The following is a 23938-nucleotide window of genomic DNA, read 5'->3' on the forward strand; positions in this document are numbered from 1 at the left end:
TGCCCGGTGGTGCTAAACATGGGACAAGGTTTGCACCTGTTTTTTGAACTTTGCCTCGCACACTGGAAATCCATAAATAAGAATACTGCTTCATGTACTGCATGTTTATATTAATAGGTTTATTTGGCTAAGCAGGGCTTCTTATAATTGTTATAGAAATTAAGAACAAGCACATGATATCAGTTTCCAGCCGAAATATTTATTAGCACGGAATCTGAGCGGATGTGAAAGATTCCATTCTGCGTCTCGTCAAAACATATACATCGTTTCTACAGTTAATGATGAAACGCAAGTTCCATTCTTCACTCAGCATTCACAGACTAAACATAGCTTTTCTATTTAAATATCATCAACGTAACTTTCATTCACTTCACCCTCATGCACATTACAGTGGATTCTCAGAGCACACAGAATAAAGGACAAACAGGTGAAAGTTGATCTTGATGTTCAATCATGGTGCAGGTGAAGGACACAAGGGCCTAGAAGCTGGGAGAAGGTACACAACTTGCTGATGTGCAGATAATATTCTCCAGTGATCACAGAGACTCTCGCAGTAACTTTCATCCATGTCGTAGGGCCTTCATTAGCTTTGATAAGACTTGACGATGATCCACATTAGCAGGACAGTGATGAAGACAACCATGAAGTTGAGGAACAGCTCCTGTGTTGAACGCTCCATCCCGCAGAAGGAGAGTCAGACCTTGGGGTACCAGACAGGACTCTGTAGGGTCTTGGATCTTTTCTCAGTAGAGAGCTTGGTGGTCCTTTTAAATCTGAAAGTAGAATTATTGTTCATGAAGACAGAGCTAAACTCACTTCTGTTTGACCATTTGCTACGAATAATCGCTATAAGTTAAGTATGAAAAAAGACATCAGTCAAGTTCAGCCCTTGATTTGTTTATACAGGTGTAGGAGCTGTTATCCAGAACCCTCTGGACCTGGGGTTTTCCGGATAACGGATCTTTCCATAATTTGGATCTTCATACCTTAAGTCTACTAGAAAATCATGCAAACATTACATAAACCCAATAAGATTGTTTTGCCTCCAATAATGAGGTTCCAGGTAATGTTTTTTGTTTGTATTAGCTCGTTGAAAAAGTTATAGGGTAGAACTTTTGATATGAAACATAACAAAAGTGGTGTAAATGCGATACCTTTATTGGTTAACTAAGATGATAATCACAGCAAGCTTTCAGAACATTGCAGTTCCTTCTTCAAAGATGATTACAGCTTTGTGATTATCATTTTAGTTAGCCAATAAAGGTATCACCTTAACACCACTTTTGTTATGTTTCATATCAAAAGTTCTACCCCTCCAACTCCTCCAATAAGGATTAATTATATCTTAGTTGGGATCAATTACAAGGTACTGTTTTATTATTACAGAGAAAAAGCATTATACAAAAAACAAAAAAGTGAGGTGCACACCAGGAATGTTTTTTAAATAGTTAAAAAAGTTAAATTTTATTTAATGCATTTAAAAAAAGCCTTTTTTTAAATGCATTAAATAAAATTTAACTTTTTTAACTATTTAAAAAACGTTCCTGGTGTGCACCTCACTTTTTTGTTGTTTTTTATATATATATATATATATATATATATATATATATATATATATATATATATAAAAAACAACAAAAAAGTGAGGTGCACACCAGGAACGTTTATATATATATATATAGCATCAATTTATAATTAATAACAATTCATGTATAATATTATTATAGTATTGTATAATATTATTATAATATTGTATAGTTAAATAAGTTCATGTGGAACCCAATTAAAATCAATTGTATTGGTATTGAATTATAGCCAGTGATTTCTTGTTAAAAAGTCTTGGAGGAAGTAATAGGAGTCAAATTATCCCAAAGTAGATGAGGATTTCCCAACTTGATAGAAAGGATCCGAAAAAAGAGGAAAGTTAGAATGTTTCAATGGATGCTGTTACAAAAGTAAATATCAAACCGTGCAGAAAATGTGATTGTTGCTTTGTAGCCACATTCAAGTTATAGATGTTTACATACAATATGTGGCCATAGATGTAACAATTACAATCTTTCTTGGAAAAGAGCTTTCCAAGAAAGATCGTTCGTTTCAATACACACGTGTAGAGCTGAATTGTCAGATATACAGGTAGATATACGGGAAGAAACAATAGAATTCTACCTGTATCTGACGATTCAGCATTAACAATGGCCGATATTTGGGTCCCTTCAAAGGCACCTGATCAAAATTTTCCGTCCAGCACGATCAACAAGCCGACCAATATCCAGGTCTTCTGCCAATATCGGTCGGCTCTTTTTCCACCATACACGCACCGAATATCGGACGAAAATTTGTTTAGTACGATATTATCTGTGTGTCTATGGCCACCTTTAGCCACGGATCGACAAATCCTTTTGTGTGTCCGAGTTGCACGGATTAGCATATGAGTAACTTAAAACAAATTAGAGTAGGAAGAGAATAGAAATGGGGTGAAAATGAGGAGAAGAGGGAAGAGGAGAGGGGGTGAATGGATGTCTTTTCCATGTCGTTTCATCGTCTTCTCAGGGCAAATTGCCCTGCACAGGATTTAAGTGTTGGAGGAGTTTCTTCTTATCTAATTTATGGATTTTCATGTGAGTTCTCCCCTGAGGGAGGCTTCTGCCCACCATTTAGTATATCGGAAGGGTGCTAGTAGCTTTTGGTGTTATTGTCCCTCAAGTGTGTGTAAATATTTGCTCCAAATATCAAAGAAACAAGAGCCCTTGGATTCCTTGTCTTGCAATGCTAGAACTCATTGTAGTTGCATATATAGCAATTTGTGTTCCCACGTTTGTGTTGAAGGGGGTTGCTCGTTAGTCCAGAATTCCAGGATGGTCCTAATTGCAGTTAATACCATTGTATCAGCTAGTCTGATGTTACCTTTGATAGTGTTGTTAGGGGGTGCAGGGTACAATCCCAGTAAAATGTACTTTTATGATTTCTAATATCCTCATACAGTCAAACCCCGATTTTCTTTGTTATCTAGGGGACTGAAAAAAAGTGGTGGTTCACCTTTAAGTTAACTTTTAGTATGTTTAAGAATGGCTAATTCCAAGCAACTTTTCAATTGGTCTTCATCTTTTCTTTTTATAGTTTTTGAATAATATGCCTCCTTCTTCTGACTCTTTCCAGCTTTCAAATGGGGGTCACTGACCCCATATGTAAGGCTACACATTTAGGGGCAGATTTATCAAGGGGTCGAAGTGAATTTGAGGGAATTTTCGAAGTAAAAAAAACGAGAAATTAGGATACTACGACTTCGAATTTACTTCGACTTCGATTCGAAGTAAAAATCGTTCGAATATTCGACCATTCGATAATCGAAGTACTGTCTCTTTAAAAAACTTCAATACTTCGCCAAATTAAACCTGCCGAAGTGCTATGTTAGCCTATGGGGACCTTCTAGACCATTTTTCTAAGTCTTCACACATCAAAGTAAAATCGTTCGATCGTACGCTAAAATAGTTCGAATCGTTCAATTCGAATGGCCACATTCGGTGAAAAATACTTTGACTTTGATATTCGAAGCCGAAGTATTTCAATTCGAGGGTCAAATTTCAAAGCATTTATCACTTCGAAATTCAACCCTTGATAAATCTGCCCCATATTGTTATTGCTACTTTTTATTACTCCTCTTTCTGTTCAGCCTCTCTCCTATTCATATCCCAGCCTCTTCTTTAAATCAGTGCATGGTTGCTAGGGTAATTTGGACCCTAGCAGCCAGATTGCTAAAATTGCAAACTGGAAAGCTGCTGAATAAAAAAAAACACAATTAATGAAACATGAACAACCCTTTAAGTGGCTCAACTCGATATTACTGGGCCCTACAGCAAATTATTTTTCAGGCCCTAAATTTCTAGAGGTTGACTGGTTTTACCAATATTTATTGAAACTGTGTATGAATCAGGGTCACGTGGGGCCCCTATACATCCTGGGCCCCCCTGCCGCAGGGTCTGCTTCCTCTGTAGTTATGCCCCTGTGTGAATTAACAAAAAAATGTAAATTGTGGGAAAAGCCACATTCAGAGGAGGAAAAATTATGACACAAAATGCCGGGAAACATAATCCTGGAAAGGCTTACACTCGGATGCATTAAAACAGGAAGGGGCTGTAAATTAAAAGAATGTAGACTCCAGGAAAACCTAAAATGGTACATACAATTGTTGTTTGCCAGTATTTTACAGCAGTGCAGTTGATGAATGCTGGGAGCTGAAACTCAGAGCCATTGCTGATTGAAGGAGAAGTAAACCCTAAAAATTAATATGGCTAGAAATGTCACATTTTATATACTTTACTTAATGCACCAGCCTACAGTTTCAGCTTGTCATTAGCAGCAATGATCCAGGACTTCAAACTTGTCACAGGGGGTCACCATCTTGGAAAGTGTCTGTGACACTCACATGCTCAGTGGGCTCTGAGCAGCTGTTGAGAAGCTAAGCTTAGGGGTCGTCACTAATTATCCAGCAGAAAATGAGCTTCCCCTGTAATATAAGCTGATGCTACAGGGCTGATTATTAAATTCTGATGTTAATTGCACTGGTTTCTGTGCTGCCATGTAGTAATTATCTGTATTAATTACTAATCAGCCTTATATTGTGACATTTCTATTCTATGTGTACTGTATATTGTGAGTGGGTCCCTAAGCTCAGTAAGTGACAGCAGCACAGAGCATGTGCAGTGAATCAGCAGAAAAGAAGATGGGGAGCTACTGGGGCATTTTTGGAGACACAGATCTTTACTGCTAAAGGCCTGTGGTTGCCTTGGGCTGGTACAGAAGCACAAAACATCATGTACAACATTTCTAGCTACTTCTTTAGTTCTCCTTTAATAAAAAATACTGGACGTGTGAGATGTAAAGGCACAACTGCTGTGATGAGAGCCATTAGAGAGGAATGAGCCCCTATCAATTGTTCATGGGTACAAGGATACATGTGCAGCTGATTTATCTCACATTATTTCCCAGAGGGCCTTGTGCCTGGTGATGAGTGAGTGCTGCCCCAGCGCTGCATTGTTCTTCTTGCTAAGTGGCTGAGTGAGGAGACTTACATATCTATGGAGAGGCTTGTGATAGCAAAACACAGAAGGCTTGGATCATCTTTCTTTTACAGAAGTGATATGATATCAGAATAGAGCTGCTGCTCCTCTATTTATACTTGCTGGCGTGACCATCAAAGTGCCACACACGAGATCCTTTTTTAATAATGCCAAGGTCAACAAAGAATCCTTTAACATTAGGTGCCTCGGGTTGGGCGTCTGTTATAATTGCTAAAATTAACTATTTGCTGCAATTTTGTTTCCCCCAGGAGGTGCCTTGGAGCTTTAGACCTATCAAACGTTATTATTGATTGGCAGGGCACTAATCAGGGAGTTTGGGTGGTACAACAAAGTGTTTAGTATATAAGAAGTGGGCCCACATTTTTGTACAAGGCCCCAAAATAAAACTAGCCCTCTGTTGATTGGCTGCTATGAGTTACTGCACTGTCATAAAATTCCAAAGGGGGCAATTATTTTCACCACTGGTATAAAGTTATTCCCTATGAGTATGATGTGGTAGAGCTTTATATAGTCCTTGATTCTGTTCACCATCGTAACTATTATGCAGATATGGGATTTTTCTTTAAAGGGGTGGTTCACCTTTACATTAACTTTTAATGAATTTATCTCAGTATTTCTAATATCCAACTCCGAATTCCCGAATGGACCTTATTTATGAAGAAAAAAGCCCGAAAAAATAGGGTCGAGCAAAACTCCGAAAAGTTCGGAGCTTTCCCCGAATTGTTCTGAGTTTTCTGCAAAAACTATGATTTTTTCGGAGTTTTCTGAGTTTTTTATCGGTACAGACATCAGCACAGACACTGGGACCTTCCCAATTGACTTATACAGGACCTCGAGAGCTTTTAGATGCCGGGGTTTCGGACTTGGAGTTTTTAGACCATCAGAATTTAATAAATCTCGAAAAATTCGTAGTTTATTTTTTTTGTCCAAAAACTACGAATTATTTGAGGTTCGGATATTCGGAGCTTGATAAATGACCCCCTAAGTATGTTATAGAGTGGCTAATTCTAAGCAAGTTTTCAATTAGCCATAGCTTTTGAATTATTTGCCTTCTTCTTCTGACTCTTTCGAGCTTTCAAGTGGGGGTCACTGACCCTATCTAAAAAAAAAAATGCTCTGTAAGGCTACAAATTTATTGTTATTGCTACTTTTTATTATTCCTTTTTCTATTCAGGCCTCTCTTATTCATATTCCAGTTTCTTGTTCAAATCAATGTGCGGTTACTAGGGTAAATTTGTACTGAAAAACCACAAGTAATAAAAAATGAAAACCATACTAAAAGATAATTTAAAGGTGAACAACCCCTTTAAGTGCCCTGGTCTACAGCATTATACACAGCGTCATGTTCTGAAATTTTTACCCCACCCTCTAGAGCTAATAGCGCTGTAAAGCCAAAGTCACACTTGATTTTGAACTGTGACCCCTGCTTATTGCCCAGGCACCAGAACACTTGCAGTTACCCCTAAAGAGATCTTTAGATATGTATGGAATGCATAGAGCTGTGTTGTCATTAGGCTGTCCTACAGAGAGTGTGGGGAATCTGCTTGTGTTAGTTTAAACTGCACCAAGGAATATTTTGGATGGGCTAGGGTAGGAGCGGTCAAGGGTCATTTAACAGGTCTCATTATGTTTCATTGGTTTCCCTGCTCCCAGCATTAGCACAAGTATATTAGTCATCATGCCTGAGCTCCTAAGCCATCCATCTCTGCTCAGACAGGGAGCCATCTCAATAATGCAGCTCCTCGGTCCTCGAAAACAAACTTTATTCACCTCCGCCTGCTAAAGGGCACCAGGTAAAAGATTCTTAAGTGCCTCAATCAGGAGCAGAATTCCCCAAACTGCTGTCATTTCACTTTACTTTAGAACAGTAATCGCACCAATCAGTAATGAGCTTTGATCAATCGACAGCAGTAAGGCCAACTAGAGGAATTTTCTGATTGGTTGCATTGAGTGACTATCCAGGGCATCATTTACTTCCTTTTTTAAGAATTCCCCCACTCTGGCTTTATAAGACTACAGGTATGAGACCTGTTATCCAGAATACTCGGGACCTGGGGCTTTCTGGATAATGGATCTTTCCATAATTTGGATCTTCATGCCTTAGGTCTACTAGAAAATCATGCAAACATTAAATAAATCCAATAGGCTGGTTTTGCCTCCAATAAGGATTAATTATAACTTAATTTGGATCAAGTGGTATTGTTTTATTATTACAGAGAAAAAGGAAATAATTTTTCAAAATTTGGATTATTTAGATAAAATGGAGTCTATGGGAGACGGCCTTTCCGTAATTCGGAACGTGTTTCCGAGTCCTGCGCGGGTCCTTTTTTTGGAACCTGTTCAGTACCCGCAACCTGCAATCCACAACCCGCATTCTTACCCACTACCCGACCTGCAAATACCTTATCCGAAACCCGGACCCGCGACCAGCTGACCATCAGGAAGTTCTGTCATTGTAACCGGAAGTGACATAACCGGAAGTAGGTGTGATCAGAAAAAAGGTGTAAAAATCGCTATTGAGAAGACCCGCGACCCACAAACCTGCCAACCCGCTGAACCGCCGACCCACGTCTATACCCGCACTCGGAACATCTACCCGTAACCCGCAGGGTACCGCAGGTTTTTGCAGGTAACCCGCGGGTAACCGACCCGCTGCAGGACTCTAACCTGTATCACCATTGATGAAAATATATGTTGTATATGCCTTCGTTTTTATAAAGCAATGCATTTTAAAGGATGGCTGGTTATGAATGCAAAATAAAAATCTTTTAAAAATCTAAGAAAATGTTCACCCATTCCTAAATTATAAACGTAAAATAACAACCGGTACCCACTATCAGTCCAGAATTTCCTCCCCCAAGTTTATTTCTAACACTTGCCTGAGTCATTTGTTACAGTTCTACAATGATGTGAGAGAGACCGGTCCAACCATTATATCTCTGCAAACAGAATTCCATCCGTGTTCTGCAATGAGCCAATTTAATGGGTGAGTAGTATCACAGTAATCCAGCAGAAATAAAAGAAAGGTCATTCATAATGCCGCATGTTATACTGTTTAACTATGTGTAACATTAGCCTTGGAAAGTTCGAAGCCAAGCAGAGAGCTTTGTTATCTTCCAGGCCTATTTACCCTTTATTAAAAGACTAGTTGCATTCCTCCTATTGATCCTGCAGGGGCACCTACTAATGTGAGGAGTGCTCAGAATCAGGGACTACAAAGCAGGAACTCTTCTGGGGGTGCTTAATGTTAGAAGGGCTTGAATATGGGGCACAAATGTTTCTATTCAATCAAATGTATTTTCATTAAAACTAATGCTCAGTTTGGCATCGGTGTGTGTATTTTATTATAGTGTTATGTGTTAGGCATATTTATTAGCTATAGAAGCCCACCTCAACACCTAGATGTATCTGAACAGTTCCAAAGCTAGACAGGTGTTAGGAGTTGGCACTTGCTGATACCCTCCTTCATTCTTCAGAACAATTGCCTTCAGTGTTGGGCTGGGATGCCATGGACCCACCATAAAACTGTAGACCATGGGCCCACTTTCCAAACTATTATTCCTTCTCTCCTCACTCAACCTCTTCATTTTTCTAGTCTTTTATCTCTACATACTATACTCTATTCTTCCATTATTAAGCCTCTTAAAGAAATAGGGAATGAAATGAAATAGGCCAAATGATTAGAATCAAGAGGGCCCACTAACACATGGGCCCACCGGGAGTTTTCCTGGTATCCCAGTGGGCCAGTCCGACACTGATTGCTTTTTTATGAATGAGAACATAGATGCCCTTTAAAATAACCAAAGAATATTATATTATGATTTATGGCCTGTGAATCTTCAAAAACAGTACGGTATGGGACCTGTCACCCAGAATGCTCGGGACCTGGGGTTTTCCAGATAACGGATCTTTCTCTAATTTGGATCTTCATACCTTAAGTCTAATAAAAAATTATATAAACATTAAATAAACCCAATAGGCTGGTTTAGCTTCCAATAAGGATTAATTATATCTTAGTTGGGATCAAGTACAAGCTACTGTTTTATTATTACAGAGAAAAAGGAAATCGTTTTTAAAAATTTGGATTATTAGGATAAAATTGACTCTATGGGAGATGGCCTTCTCCTAATTTGGAGCTTTCCGGATAGCGTGTTTCAAGATAACGGATCCCATACGTGTACTGCAAATTACAATGAAAATGTGCAATATTGTGGAGACATCTGTCTGATCTCACAGTAATGAAGGCAAATATCTTATATGATCATAACTTTACATGAGATAAATCCATTACAGAGTAAAATAACATTATCTAAAAAAAATGTGTTGGTTGCTTCAACAACTACAGAAATCTGTACTGGCAAATTATATTGCTTTATATTTAGGGGTTGGTCTGTTGGGGACTCCATAGAAATAATGCTGACCTTGTAACATTTCATTGTATTCTTTGGATGTACCCCATTGTTATGGTTACACACTAATGAGCACTGGCTTGACTTGAGATTTTTGCCTTGCTCACGTCTTTTGGACTGAAATTCAGATCTAACCAGGGACGTAACTATAGAGGAAGCAGACCCTGTGGGGGCCCGGGAGGTATAGGGGCCCCATGAGGTCCTTATTCATATACAATTTCAATAAATATTGGTAAAAGTGGTCAACCTGGGGGCCTGAAAAATAATGCTGCTGTGGGGCCCAGCAATATCTAGTTACACCACTGGATCTAACCAAATGTAAATGTGTAGCTCTGCAGAGCATTTGTTTTTTAGATGGGGTCGGCGACTACTGAAAAGAAGGTAAATAATTCAAAAAGTATAAAAAAGAAAAAATGAAGGCCAATTGAAAAGTTGCTTCGAATTAGCCATTCTATAACATACTTTAAATTCCAGACATTAGATATAGCATCACATAATTTATTGGAATTGCCTATAGGTACCAGCTTTATAGATTAAAAAAAAAACTAATTTTTGTGTATTAAGGTTAAAATGTTTGATTACTGTCCATCAATACTAGTGTTCCCCCAAAATTCACCTGAATGGTTTAGGAATGTTCCATATGTCAATTCTCTGGACATTATCTGACATGTGTAAGAGCTTTCCTGGTTAAACTAAACTTTTATTTTATCTTATTGGCTTACTACTCAATGTTATGTGCTCACAGATGCATTTGTCTTGACCCCATCCTCCTGGGCAAGATTTTACTCCTGGGCCCCCACAGATCTTATTGACACCTGAGAGGGATACGTTTGCTTGCACTCAAGCTCATTTACTATCCTATGTACATATTCCTAAGTGCAGTAACCCACAGCTACAAATCAGAGATCAGCTTTGATCAGTATATTGCAAGCAGAATAATGAGAGCTAATATACAATTGGTCAGCACAGGTTACCATCCCAGGGCACAAAGCGAAAGAGAAAAATTGCCAGCGCTCGGTTTGCCTTTAAAAAATAATTACAAAAAATGCGGTGTTAGTACCACACTTTGGCCAAAATATGTAAGCTCACCTGCCACATCAAGGGCCCTCATTGACGGGAGTCCTACACTGTTTGTGAGCACTAGAAGTCTGTAGTGCACTTAAAATCAAGTAGTCTCCCAGCAACCAATGTGACTGAGTAGTAAGACCATTGTGCAAACCAAGCACTGGCAACTTTTCTCTTTGTGTACAAATATTGACTTTTTATCGTTTACGACCATCAAGAATCAGGAAGTGCTGTCATTGTAAACCAAAAGTGACATAACCGGAAGTAGGTGTGATCAGAAAAAAGGCGTAAATATCGCTATTGAGACCCGCAGAACCGCCGACCCACGTCTATACCCGCAGCCGGTCAACTCCAGAATGTGGGTTAGAGCGAGCGCTGGGACAATGGTGTCTATGGCAGCTGGTCAACGCCACAGCGTGAGTTAGACCGAGCGCTGACAATCTCTTTCTGTGTACCGTCCCAGGGCAGTTTACCCGGATTATTTAGCAAAATCCAAAAATTACAGGATTATTTTTAGTAAAATAGTTCAACCAAATCTGCACGGAGTTTCCCCTTTATTTATCAATACATTTTTCCGAAAAGTACCTGTGCGGGAAAAAAAATAAAATCGTGAAAAAATTTGAATCATAAAAATTTTCCAGATTTGATGTCCGAAAACCACAAATCTTCGGATTGTTGCAAGAAAGCCAATGATCAGGGTATCTTCTGGACTTCTCCCATTGAATTCTACATGAACTCGGCAGGTCTGAGTTGGAGTACTTTTTAATTCGGACATTTAACAGCCTCTGGGTTTAGTAACCTCTAATTTTTGGAGTTTTTGGCATCTGATAAATAACCTCCACGTGTTACCAACTCTAGAGACTCAACCCTGTATAGACTACTGAAGGCGGCAATATTAGATGTCAGTTATGTTTTCTCAGTGACTTACACTACTCTAGGTAAGTCCAACCTGCTCTGCTTATACTTCTCTTGCATTGTGCAGGTGCTGTTGAGAGAATGCTCCCCTACTTTCAGTAAAATAACACTGGTAACTAAGCAGATCTATCTTTGAGTTAAAGTGTTGTAGATGTCAAGAAGTGAATGAAAGTTAATGTGATGAAAGAATACTAGAACATAGGATCCTTGTAAACGAAATACTCATTAATATGCACAAAGGGCAAATAAACATCACAACTGAATCTGTCACCATGTACTATAGCAGCAATAAAAACCTAACAGCTCCCCAACAACTACAACTTCCAGCATCTCACCGACAGTCAAAAGCTATTGGGAGTTGTCCTTCAACAACGTCTCCTAATCTGAATTTCACTGGGTCCCAAGACCAAAGCTGCTGTGACTGGCTCTCCAACGCCTAGAGTTTGAAGGAGCCCCCAGAAAGAACAATTCATCAAGAAATATTACAGAGTAATATTGTAGGCAGGACATATATTGCACAGGCTCCATGGCAAATAATGGGCAGTGTTAGAACAATGGGAAAGAATAAAAAGTGAGCTATTAGCTTTACCTTGTCTGTTGGGCTTTGGAAGTTTGGAGATGAGTTGTGGTTATTGTTCCTTCCCTGCAAAGGCTCTGCCGAGGCTGTGGAATTCTAATCCCTGTGTTAGAACTAAAGTAGTTGGAGGGAGGAGGGCATTAAGTTAATTGCTGATGATGTCACAGACAGTATATTAGAAAGGCATGCATTTTGGTGCACACTTGTGTCGAAGGAGCAATACAAACTGGATTGGGCTTTATCTCTTGTCAGGTTACTGCTCTGGTTTCCCGAATGCTGCCTGTGGGTGCCAGTAGGGATTTTTCTGAGTGCAGCTCATGTTTCTTTTCTCTGCTCTTTGGCCAGTTTCTTGGATGATGGGGAAATCCTTTTCTTTCTATTCAGGCTTCCAATGCTGGACTGCCAGTGCATGAGATATAGATTTAGTTATGTGCAGATCCATGGATCATATAGTGGATCTGTTATCCATAATGCTTGGGACCAGGAGTTTTCTGGATTACAGATATTTTTGTAATTTAGATCCCCATACCTTAACTCTAATGCAAAAAAGAAGCATTTAAACATTAAATAAACCCAATAGGACTGTTTTGCCATCAGTATGGATTCATGCAGCTTAGTTCACTGCAAGTACAAGCTACTGTTTAAAATTAAAGACAAAAAGAAAGTCATTTTTAAAAATTGGAATAGTTTTTTGTCCAAAATGGGTTCTATGGGAAATGGCATTCCTGTTATTCAGAGCTTTATGGATCATGGGTTTCTGTATAATGGACCCCAGATCCCAGATCTGGGAGTAATATTGCACACATTGCCTATTAATCTATGGGCATATTAATCACTGCATTAATTGCTGATTGGCATAGAATACTATTGTCTACATCAGACTGTACCTTTATTTCAAGTTTATTTCAACTAAAATTACCCCTTTAATTGCCCCTGTTTTCCCTCTAATTGAGCTTCCTTCACGTCTGGTGAAACTGGATGACTATGGGTGCTGGCAATGGATGAGATGGGTTGAAATCACATGAGAGTTCCTTGAACATCTATTTGGAAATACACCTTCACTCACTTCACATATGTCAGAGCAATAATTTGAATATTATTCCCTACTTCTTGAACAGTCTCAGAACAACCATGATCCACACATGCACCGGAAGAGCTGTCTGCTTTGGGATCCAACTAGAAGTGCCTGTCCTTGACCCTTTGATAGTAGGGTCTTGCAGAGTAACAATTTTATGTAGGACGAGTTCAAGAAAACATCAGCAAATTCAGCTCATGACTGTTCAGGCAGCACCAAAAAAAACCTGTACCAGATGCAGGAATATTAGCCTCTGGAATGGGACATCAACTGTTTGATAGCAGGTAGAGTAGGGAGAGACGGTGCCTATAGTAACAGTGGATAATAGTCTCTGGGAAGGGAGTGTGACTGTGGGATAGCAGGTATAGTAGGGAGAGATGGTGCCTATAGTAGCAGTGGGATAATAGTCTCTGGGAAGGGAGTGTGACTGTGGAATAGCAGGGTATAGTAGGGAGAGATGGTGCTATAGTAACAGTGGGATAATAGTCTCTGGGAAGGGACTGTGACTGTGGGATAGCAGGTATAGTAGGGAGAGATGGGTGCCTATAGTAACAGTGGATAATAGTCTCTGGGAAGGGACTGTGACTGTGGGATAGCAGGTATAGTAGGAGAGATGGTGCCTATAGTAACAGTGGATAATAGTCTCTGGAAGGGAGTGTGACTGTGGGATAGCAGGTATAGTAGGGAGAGATGGTGCCTATAGTAGCAGTCTGATAATAGTCTCTGGGAAGGGAGTGTGACTGTGGGATAGCAGGTATAGTAGGGAGAGATGGTGCCATAGTAACAGTATAATAGTCTCTGGGAAGGGAGTGTGACTGTGGGATAGCAGGTATAGTAGGGAGAGATGGTGCCTATAGTAAAGTGGATAATAGTCTCTGGGAAGGGAGTGTGACTGTGGGATGCAGGTATAGTAGGGAGAGATGGTGCCTATAGTAACAGTGGATAATAGTCTCTGGGAAGGGAGTGTGACTGTGGGATAGCAGGTATAGTAGGGAGAGATGGTGGTAACAGTGGGATAATAGTCTCTGGAAGGGAGTGTGACTGTGGATAGCAGTATAGTAGGGAGAGATGGTCCTATAGTAACAGTGGAAAGTAGTCTCTGGGAAGGGAGTGGACTGTGGGATAGCAGGTATAGTAGGGAGAGATGGTGTCTATAGTAACAGTGGATAATAGTCTCTGGGAAGGGAAGGGAATGTGACTGTGGGATAGCAGGTATAGTAGGAAGAGATGGTGTCTATAGTAACAGTGGGATAATAGTCTTTGGGAAGGGAGTGTGACTGTGGGATAGCAGGTATAGTAGGGAGAGATGGTGCCTATAGTAACAGTGGGATAATAGTCTCTAGGAAGGGAGTGTGACTGTGGGATAGCAGGTATAGTAGGGAGAGATGGTGCCTATAGTAACAGTGGGATAATAGTCTCTGGGAAGGGAGTGTGACTGTGGGATAACAGGTATAGTAGGGAGAGATGGTGCCTATAGTAACAGTGGATAGTAGTCTCTGGGAAGGGAGTGTGCACTGCTGGCGATAGCAGGTATAGTAGGGAGAGATGGTGCCTATAGTAACAGTGGATAATAGTCTCTGGGAAGGGATTGTGACTGTGGGATAGCAGGTATAGTAGGGAGAGATGGTGCCTATAGTAGCAGTGGGATAATAGTCTCTGGGAAGGGACTTTTGTCATTTTCTCCCTTAAAATAATAAGAAGACAAGACCAATAAGGTACCCATAGAAGCCCACAGACTTAAGAGAACTCTCAATTCAATACCCTGTTTTGAAACACCAAATATAAAGTTAAAAAAAGCATATGTAGACATAACATGTACAAAGTTGAAATTATTCGTTTGACACATAAATGACTTGCCAAGGACTTCCAAGGGTTTGATGAGTAGATCCTAACAGTAGGTATCTCAGTGACAATGTATGCACAAGTAACTCAGAAGGACATACAATTATGGAAAGAGCAGTTATGAAGGCAGAGCCTAAAGTACAATACAACGTTTGATGGCAGATGGGCATTTTAATTTGAAGCTATTCGGGTAGTGAGCAAATGTCAGAGGATCCGTGGCATGCTTATGAAGTCAGGGCTGACCATATCCTATGTGGTGTCCAACGCTCCAAATATAATATTCCTGCCTGCAAGACTCTGCACTCCATTGATCTAGAGAGAACAAGGAGATTCATAGTAAGTGTGGGATTTAGTTTTGGATGACAGAAGGAATCTGCTGCTGTGCATTTGTAAAGTATCAGCCTGTGCATTTGGAATATATATATATTTACTTATATAGCACTACGTGTATGTATTTTTATTTGTATTTATATACTGGTATATACTTTTGGGCACCCCTTGCCAAAAGACATCTAAGCATGTAACATAATGTACAATTACATTTTATTTATTAAATTTTAAAGTATAGGAACACAGAAAATAGTAATTGTGGCATATGCAAGAGTCCCTACAAGCAGCCATGAGACCATGAGGATTTAATACATTATTTATAGGGATAAATCAGATTTATAGTTTTAGATTTTGCCAAATTCCAAAGTAAAGCCAAGCCCTAATTGACCAAAGCTTTACAATCATGTGATACTAATGGTTTAGATTCAGTTCAGCCAGCATTCAGCATTCGTCAAATCTAAATCCTGCCAAAAGGTAATAGTAACATAGTAGATAAGGTTGTGGTTATGGTAAATAATGTTAATATAAATAAAAAAACACATCTATAAGGTTATATTACTTTTTGAGTCATGCCTATTCATCCAGAGAAATGGAAAATAAAAACTCCTTCTGCAGACTTTCCAAAAAATAAAATTCCTCCTTGAATCCCAAGAGGGAAATTGGACCAATCCCTGGATCAACTTCAGAGATATTCAGTAATTTGGTATCTTCTCATTTTCTAAAAAGGCAGAATAATGATTACAGAATAATCATATCACTCGTAATTTCCTCTTCTCCACCATAAACAACCCCGATATACTTTCTTCTTTATTCCTATTAACATCTTATGTGTGAGTTGGGTGATCCTTAAAACCTTTACATTTCTTCCTGAAGGGGTTACATTTACAACAGTGATACTTTAATATAATTTTAAACAACAACCATTTATTTTTGTGTTTTTAGCTAAAACCCTTCTATCCCAATCCAGCTGCCGATGTAAGGATTTTTAGGGTGCTAAAGGTTGCTCTCCTGAAATCTGTCTTTGTAAACCCAATGTATGTTTTTGCAACAAACATTAAATTAGCTTAGTGTTCAAGTTCTAGTTACTTATACATTTGTTATTCACTCTAGGTTGTTAGAGATCACTAGATCCAACAACCAGAGCCTTTTCTGGTTTGGTTCTCATAAACTGGTGACATGTAAGCTGGACGTTTATGAAATGGTTACCATTAACTGTGCTGCCAGTAATATTTCTCCAATAGTCTATAGCAGAGGTCCCCAATATTTTTTTTTACCCTTGAGCCACATTCAAATATAAAACAGTTGGGGAGCAATACAAGAATGAAAAGCCCCAAGGGATGCCAAATAAGGGATGTGATTTGCTATTTGGTAGCCCCTATATAGACTGGCAGGACAGGGGCATAACTATAGAGGAAGTAGACCCTGTAGCTGCAGGGGGCTCAGGAGGCATAGGGGGGCCTGCAAGTCCCAAATAATGAGCAATTTCAACATTTATTGGTAAAACAGGGCAATCTCTAGATATGTTGGGGGCCCTAAAATTAATTTGCTGTGGGGCCCAGTAACATCTAGTTACGTCACTGCTATAGGAGGCTCTGTTTGGCAGTTCACATGGTTTTTATACATCCAAAACCTCTCTAAGCCTGGAATTAAAAAAAATAAGCAACTGGTTTAAGGCCACTGTGAACAACATCCAAGGGGTTGGTGAGCAAAATGTCATGAGCCACTGGTTGGGGCTCACTGGTCTATATCATACTCCTACAATTAATTTGCCTGTCACCTAATAATCTGTGAAAACTTCAGCCCATTAGATTTGAGCCCTCACATTCTCCTACAAAATGTCTTCCTTAATACTAGGTTTCAATTCCCCGCCTCCTTTTCTATGTCTCCTATCCTTCTGAATCAAGGTACAGTATAGCCCTTTAAATTTACTGCCCAGTCGTGTGACTCATTCAGCCATGTTTCAGCAAGTCCAGCTACATCATACTTTTTATCCAGTGCCATTATCTACCACAACATTTAAGAGCATGTAACTGAGGATCTTGCCCAGTTGGCCCCCCAGTAGAGTCTTGAGCATGTCCAGTTGGGCAGATCCATGCTCAACCCAGACCACTCGCACAGTGTCAAGTCCCTGTCCCAGCTACTTAAACCAAGCAATACTGCCTGAAACTGTAACTGGACCCAGGACACATGCAAAACAAGAAGTGATGTCACTCCGGAGCCGGATCAACGAGGTTAGGAGGAAAAGCTTACTTTTAACTTCAGGAGGAGGGGTGAATACAGGTATTCCTAGGGTTGCCACCTGTCTGGTTTTTCACCTGGACATCCCCATCCAATCTAAAAATATAGAGTTAGGAGGCGCACACCCAGTAAATAAACTTGAGGTGCAAGTCCAAAGGAGGCTCCCCATGAGAGTAACATGAACAAAAATCAAGTGAAGGATTGCGCACTCCAATTAAAAATAAAAAGTATTTATTACTTAAAAAAAAGGTTACAAAAAAATGATTTCAAAATAAATGTCATTAGCCCAACGCGTTTTGACCAAAGTGGTCTTCCTCAGGGGAAATTAAATCAAAAATTAGCCTTTTTCTTTTTTGATTTAGTTTCCCCTGAGGAAGACCACTTTTGGTTGAAACCCGTTAGGAAATCCAAACAGGGCTTTCAAATGAATGGGAGGCGATCACCATGTCATAACCCCACTCCCAACATCACCCATCCCACCCTCTGAGGTCATCTGCCCATCCCCAATGTCACCGCTACATCATCACACCTCTCCTGAACAAGGCTGCCACTCGGAAGAACCCTATACCCAACCCAATGCAGGGGTCTAGTCCACTAGTAGTATGATTTATAAAAACACACCTGCAGTGGGGATGAAGTAAGTAATAAAAATCTCAGGCAGTCCTAAAATTATTCTTCATTCTTCACCTTCTCAACAGGGACGTTGGTTCATTGGTGGGCATCATGTAGTAGTCTGACTTGCCCTTGTTCCTACAGATTATTGTATCTCAGCCTCCAGCTCTTTCATCATAATATTTCCCTATACCCCGGGTATAACAAACATGGGCAGTTTTTTGCTGTTAAGCTAAGGCTTCATTTACCCATACTAATTCCTAACAAAACTCTATTGAGTATCTGCTCTCCTAGAGATAAAGCTGAATGAAACACCCATGTTCTATATGTTCCTTTCTTTAGTGAAATCAAAACAATGGAAACCACTTTCCAAGTTTGGACATTAGAACTTTTTTATTCAGCTGACATCTTACTGTGTCCAAATTTGCTTTAACATGTGTTTTTGCAGAGACAATTGGCAGATTAGGAAGGAATTTTCAATACAGATTTCTAGGAAACAAAACATGTGACTGCCCAGAAAGTTGAGAAGATTCATTTGAACTTTTTGACACCATTTCAGCAGAAAGCATCTTCTGCGATGATGTGCAAAACGAGAAGACAGTTCTCATTGGCTCCAGAAGCAGGTCATGAGCAGAACACTATTGCGTACTTGGATGCTGATATGTAATAAAAAAAATTGCATGGGTGCCATTGGCTTATGTACAAAGCCCCTTCAGTGCTGAAGGTCACAGCATTGAAGGGGCTAATATTGTGGTTGCCTACATCAAATCAGAAGCTTGATCAAGTCTTTATTGTTCTTTTATTCTTGGTAAGATTTCACAAGAAGCCACATCAGCAGCACAGTGATCAGCACAATCATGAAGTTAAGGAACAGCTCTTGTGTGGACTTCTCCATCTTCAAGTGTTAGGATGTGGTGAGCCACAAGTAAGAGACACCTACAAATCCACTGCAGTGTATTCAGATCTGGACAGTCTCCTACAAAGAAAAGAAAGATACAGAGGTATCAAACAACTAAATCTAATGGGCCTTCTGCTAAAACTCTTCTACCTTTAAAGATACTTGAAAACAATTTATTGCCACCACGATAATAGTTCACAACAAGTCTCAATGCTCTGGAAGGCTACAGTGGATTCTAGCAGTCCCTTCAAAGTCCAGTTTATAAAACAAAGCCAAATATGCCCTTGTGGTTCTTACAATGAGCCTTAGGGGTCCATTTACTAACATTGCTATTTTTATTTTTTCCCACTCTAAACCATGGACATTCATAATTTATTAAGGGGCTGATTTACTAAGATTTATATTTTTTCACTAAGGGGCAAATTTATCAAGGGTTGAATTTAGAGTTTTTGAAAACTCCCATGAACTCTAAATTTGGCCAAAATTTAACGAACTGCAATTTTTCCAAAAATTCTGATTTTGCAAACTCGGGTGAATGGGATCGTGGATCAAATTCGATTTGAGTTTATTCTCTGAAAAAAACTTGATTTTCAGGAACAACTCCAAATTGATCCCAGGCTAAAACAGAAAATCAGCAGGTTTTAGGTGGCAAAATAGTTGAATTTGATTTCTTAAAGGGCCAGTACATGATAAATTTCAAAAATCAAATTCAAATTTTTTTAAAAACTAATTTTAACTATTCCCTAGTCGAAATTCACTAAAATAAACTCGAAAATTCAAATTTCAAAATTCAAATTCCAATTTTCACTTTGACCCTTGATAAATCTTGAATTTTTAGAGCTTTAAAAAAAAAACCCACTAATTGTTAGTATATCAGTCTAATAAAAATGTTAACCAGAGATCCTGACATTTAGCTTCACACATTTTGAGCAACGTCCTCTGCCCTAACAGATGTTATAATTCAAAACCAACTGGGTGTGAAGAAAATGAAAGTCCTTTTGTGTGAAACAGTGAGTTACAAATTCTTTTTGTAGCACTAGCGCTGGTGATACTTCAAGAAGAGGCAATGTCCTCTAAAATACCATGCACAACATATTACAGGATAAATTTAGCACCAGTAACCCAGAATATATAACAAGAAAATATAACCTCAATATCAAACATCCCAGAAGACATAACGAGCCTGTGTGTCTCCATTTTTAGCTTCTCCAAGCCTTGATTAAAGGGGACCCGTCACCCAAACAAAATGATCCAAATCCTATTTTATCATGTTAGTCAAGCAAAATGAACTTTAATTACACTGTATAAATTATTTGAATATTGTTTCCATCAGTCTGGGAACTCATAATTATAGCAACCTGGCAGGAGCCATTTTGTGGACACTGTTATTAGGGCAAGCCTTGTATCATCTCAGAATCTTGTTTGTGCACCAGGGGACAGGGACCCAATGCCCATCCCCATGCCCTGGTTACACATTTAAATGGTTAAGAGAGCTGGGGGAATGTAGGGAGAGCAGTGACATCTAGGAAGTGCTGAATGGAAAGTGAAAGTAATTGCTTGCCCCACCTCTATGCCTAGGCATAGAGGAGGGGCAAACAATATTTGATTGACAGCTGATATTTTTAAACAAGTTTAAAACAGCTATGAATGCTTTAATAAAAAAAAGAAATTGGATTTCATATTTAATTTAAGAAGGACTTTTATTATACAGATTTTTATGTCTGGGTGACGGGTCCACTTTAAACTCTACCCATAAAACAATGCAGGCATAAGTATTCCCTATAATAAGCTCAAGTGGTGTATTCTTCATAGAATTTGATTTTTTTTGGCCATGGGGTCTCCCTGATACAGGAAGCAACAAATGCTCTCGGTCTGCCCTAACTTAGACTTGGCTGCCAAGAATATGTGGTGTGACTAAGTTCAAGAAAATGCAAAGTTAGGAGTGGAAGGAGGTGATCCTGTAGAAAGATTTGAGAAATTTTTAGATAGCTCTTTTACAGACTAGTTTAAAAATCGAGACCACAGTCCTTAGAGTCCTGCCTTTCTCTCCGTGTGGTGTCCCAGGGCATTAGACAGAAATTTTTTCCTTTTCCATTCTTTTTATTCATGAATTGCTGATTTATATAGAATTTTCTTTTTATAACATTATCACATTTCCAATGAATTTTTGATAACTATTAGCACTAGCACTTAACCAATTAATTGATAATCAATGAATTCTTAAATTAATCGATGTTATATAAGCACTTGCACTTTTTTGAATGAATTATAACTGATGCATTAAATTAATTCTTGAATTTATTTTGGTATAATTAATTAGTGGTGTGTAGGAATAGAATTAACTTAACGGCACATAAAGCACTAAGCACTTTTTCTAATTTATCGCACCTTAAGGGTAAATTAATTAGTGAATTAATTCTTAAACATCATTTTAACGATATTGTGGGGTTACTACTTTTCTTTCAATTAATTACACTATAAACATGTCATCTGGCCCTATGTTCAACTACTGTTTTATAATAATTTCCTCAATTATTTGTATAATTAGCCTCAAATAGTTCCTTGTAAATATTACTCCCTGCTTTCTTAGTTTGGATTCCAGTTTAGAGCACAGCTGAGAGATAAAAGGCCATGGGCCCCCCTTTGCCCGGACCTGGGGTTTTCCACATAAGGCATCTTTCCATAATTAGGATCTCCATACCCAAAGTCAACTAAAGTATTATATAAACTTGAATTAAACCCAATAGGAGTATTTTGCCTCCAAGAAGGCTTGATTATATCTTAGTTTAAATCAAGTATAATGTATGTTTTTTATTATTACAGAGAAAAGTGGAGTCTAAGGTAGATAGTCTTCCTGTACTTTGGAACTTCTGGATAATGGATACTAAATACCTTTAGTAGCTGCCGATCTCCCAGTGCGGCATAAGGTAAAGGGTTCCTAAATCTCAATTACAAGACCAATATTGCAGATCCATACTAATCCTTTACCAAGTAAAACAGAATTACATGCCACTCTATTACAGCGCCTGTCAGTGGTCAAGGTCTCTGGTATCTACATTATATTATATCTATATTAGTTATAGTGTAAGTTTTTAATACAAGGACATAGATATATAAACTTCAAATACACAACAAGGCAGCAACGGCTTTGAAAAAAAAAACAATTTACTGTGCGGCCGGGATTGAGTTTATAAATCTTGTGCATGGGAATTATTCATCCCAGCATTGTGCATGCAACTATTGCATGCCAATTTTGAGCACGCGCCTAACCCATCCCAGTGTTGTGCATGCAACTATTGCATCCCAATTTTAAGCACACTCCTAACCCATTCCAGTGTTGTGCATGCAACTATTGCATCCCGATTTTAAGCATGCACCTAAACCATCCCAGCATTGTGCATGCAACTATTGTGTACCAATTTTAAGCACGCACCTAACCCATCCCAGTGTTGTGCATGCAACTATTGCATCCCAATTTTAAGCACACACCTAACCCATCCCAGCATTGTGCATGCAACTATAGCATTCCCGATTTCAAGCATGCACCTAACCCATCCCAGCATTGTGCATGCAACTGTTGCATCATGATTTTAAACATACACCTAACCCAGCCCAGTGTTGTGCATGCAACTAATCCATGCCAGCACTGTGCATGCAGATATTCCATCTAAGCATATTGCATGAAACGCAATAAAGCACTGTGCATGCTAATTATTTATTCCAGGGGTGCTTCGCCAATGAGGCGAGTTGAGGCTTTTGCCTCAGACGGCAGCGCCCAACTAGGTACCAGGGGCGGCAAAAATGCTGCTCCTGGTACTTTAAGAGCGAATTTCCGGGGGAGGGGGCTCAGGCGGCGAAGGGGCCAGGATCGCCCCTGCCCAGTGTTGTGCATGCAACTATTGCATTCCCGATTTTGAGCATGCACCTAACCCATCCCAGCATTGTGCATGCAACTATTGCATCCCAATTTTAAGCAGGCACCTAAATCATCCCAGCATTGTGCATGCAACTATTGCATCCCAATTTTAAGTACACTCCTAACCCATTCCAGTGTTGTGCATGCAACTATTGCATCCCAATTTTAAGCACGCACCTAACCCATCCCAGCATTGTGCATGCAACTATAGCATTCCCGATTTCAAGCATGCACCTAACCCATCCCAGCATTGTGCATGCAACTGTTGCATCATGATTTTAAACATACACCTAACCCAGCCCAGTGTTGTGCATGCAACTAATCCATGCCAGCACTGTGCATGCAGATATTCCATCTAAGCATATTGCATGAAACGCAATAAAGCACTGTGCATGCTAATTATTTATTCCAGAATTATATATGCAATGTAGCAATCCTAGGATTCAAGTCAATGCATGCCCATGACTACCTCTCCTAAAAAAAAAAAGGAGAACGTTGAATTTATACTAAGATATACAGAGAGAATGTCCATGATGGAATTACCTGAACTAGTGAGACAGAATGCCTTAGCCTTTAGGTAACAGAGGGTATCAATCCCTTCTCAGAGGCTGCTCTTCCCACCTCCCTGTGCAATATGATTCACAAGTCTCCGTGGTGGAATTAAAGTACAAGGAGGGAGTGAACTGGCAGGGAATCTGATGAGGTCATGATTTCAGCTATATATATATATACAGTATATGGCACTTTATGGAAATGTATATTGATATGTTTTACAGTGGCAGTGAGGAACAGGATTTTATGTCTGAGTGTTGTTTGGAGAAGAGGAAAACCTGAAGTAACTTCTATCCGCTTTATCAATGCCCTTTTACAAACATTAGACCACTAGGTGACGGCCACCCTTCTTATAAATACACAGCTATTTCCATCCTACCAGCACACGTCACTAGTTGGAAAACATTGTAGTTCCTCTATACTTTCGC

At 39.3% G+C, this 23938-nt stretch overlaps 2 protein-coding genes across 2 annotated transcripts; both read right to left on the minus strand.

The window, feature by feature from the left end:
- Positions 1 to 179: 179 nt before the first annotated feature.
- LOC108704687 (sarcolipin-like) lies at positions 180 to 12268 on the minus strand. Its single transcript, XM_041582685.1, has 2 exons — positions 12060 to 12268; positions 180 to 773 (listed from the first exon to the last, which is right to left on the minus strand). Exon 2 carries the CDS (start codon positions 677 to 679, stop codon positions 584 to 586), a length of 96 nt encoding a protein of 31 aa, XP_041438619.1. The 5' UTR covers positions 680 to 773; positions 12060 to 12268; the 3' UTR covers positions 180 to 583.
- A 6656-nt stretch (positions 12269 to 18924) lies between these two features.
- LOC108704688 (sarcolipin) lies at positions 18925 to 23607 on the minus strand. Its single transcript, XM_041582686.1, has 2 exons — positions 23502 to 23607; positions 18925 to 19120 (listed from the first exon to the last, which is right to left on the minus strand). Exon 2 carries the CDS (start codon positions 19037 to 19039, stop codon positions 18944 to 18946), a length of 96 nt encoding a protein of 31 aa, XP_041438620.1. The 5' UTR covers positions 19040 to 19120; positions 23502 to 23607; the 3' UTR covers positions 18925 to 18943.
- Positions 23608 to 23938: the final 331 nt, after the last annotated feature.

Source organism: Xenopus laevis, chromosome 2L (assembly GCF_017654675.1).
Source record: "Xenopus laevis strain J_2021 chromosome 2L, Xenopus_laevis_v10.1, whole genome shotgun sequence".
Taxonomy (NCBI): domain Eukaryota; kingdom Metazoa; phylum Chordata; class Amphibia; order Anura; family Pipidae; genus Xenopus; species Xenopus laevis.

Coding starts and splice junctions, on each gene's coding strand:
- LOC108704687 (XM_041582685.1), bottom strand. CDS start 679: ATGGAGCGTTCAACACAGGAGCTGTTCCTCAACTTCATGGTTGTCTTC.
- LOC108704688 (XM_041582686.1), bottom strand. CDS start 19,039: ATGGAGAAGTCCACACAAGAGCTGTTCCTTAACTTCATGATTGTGCTG.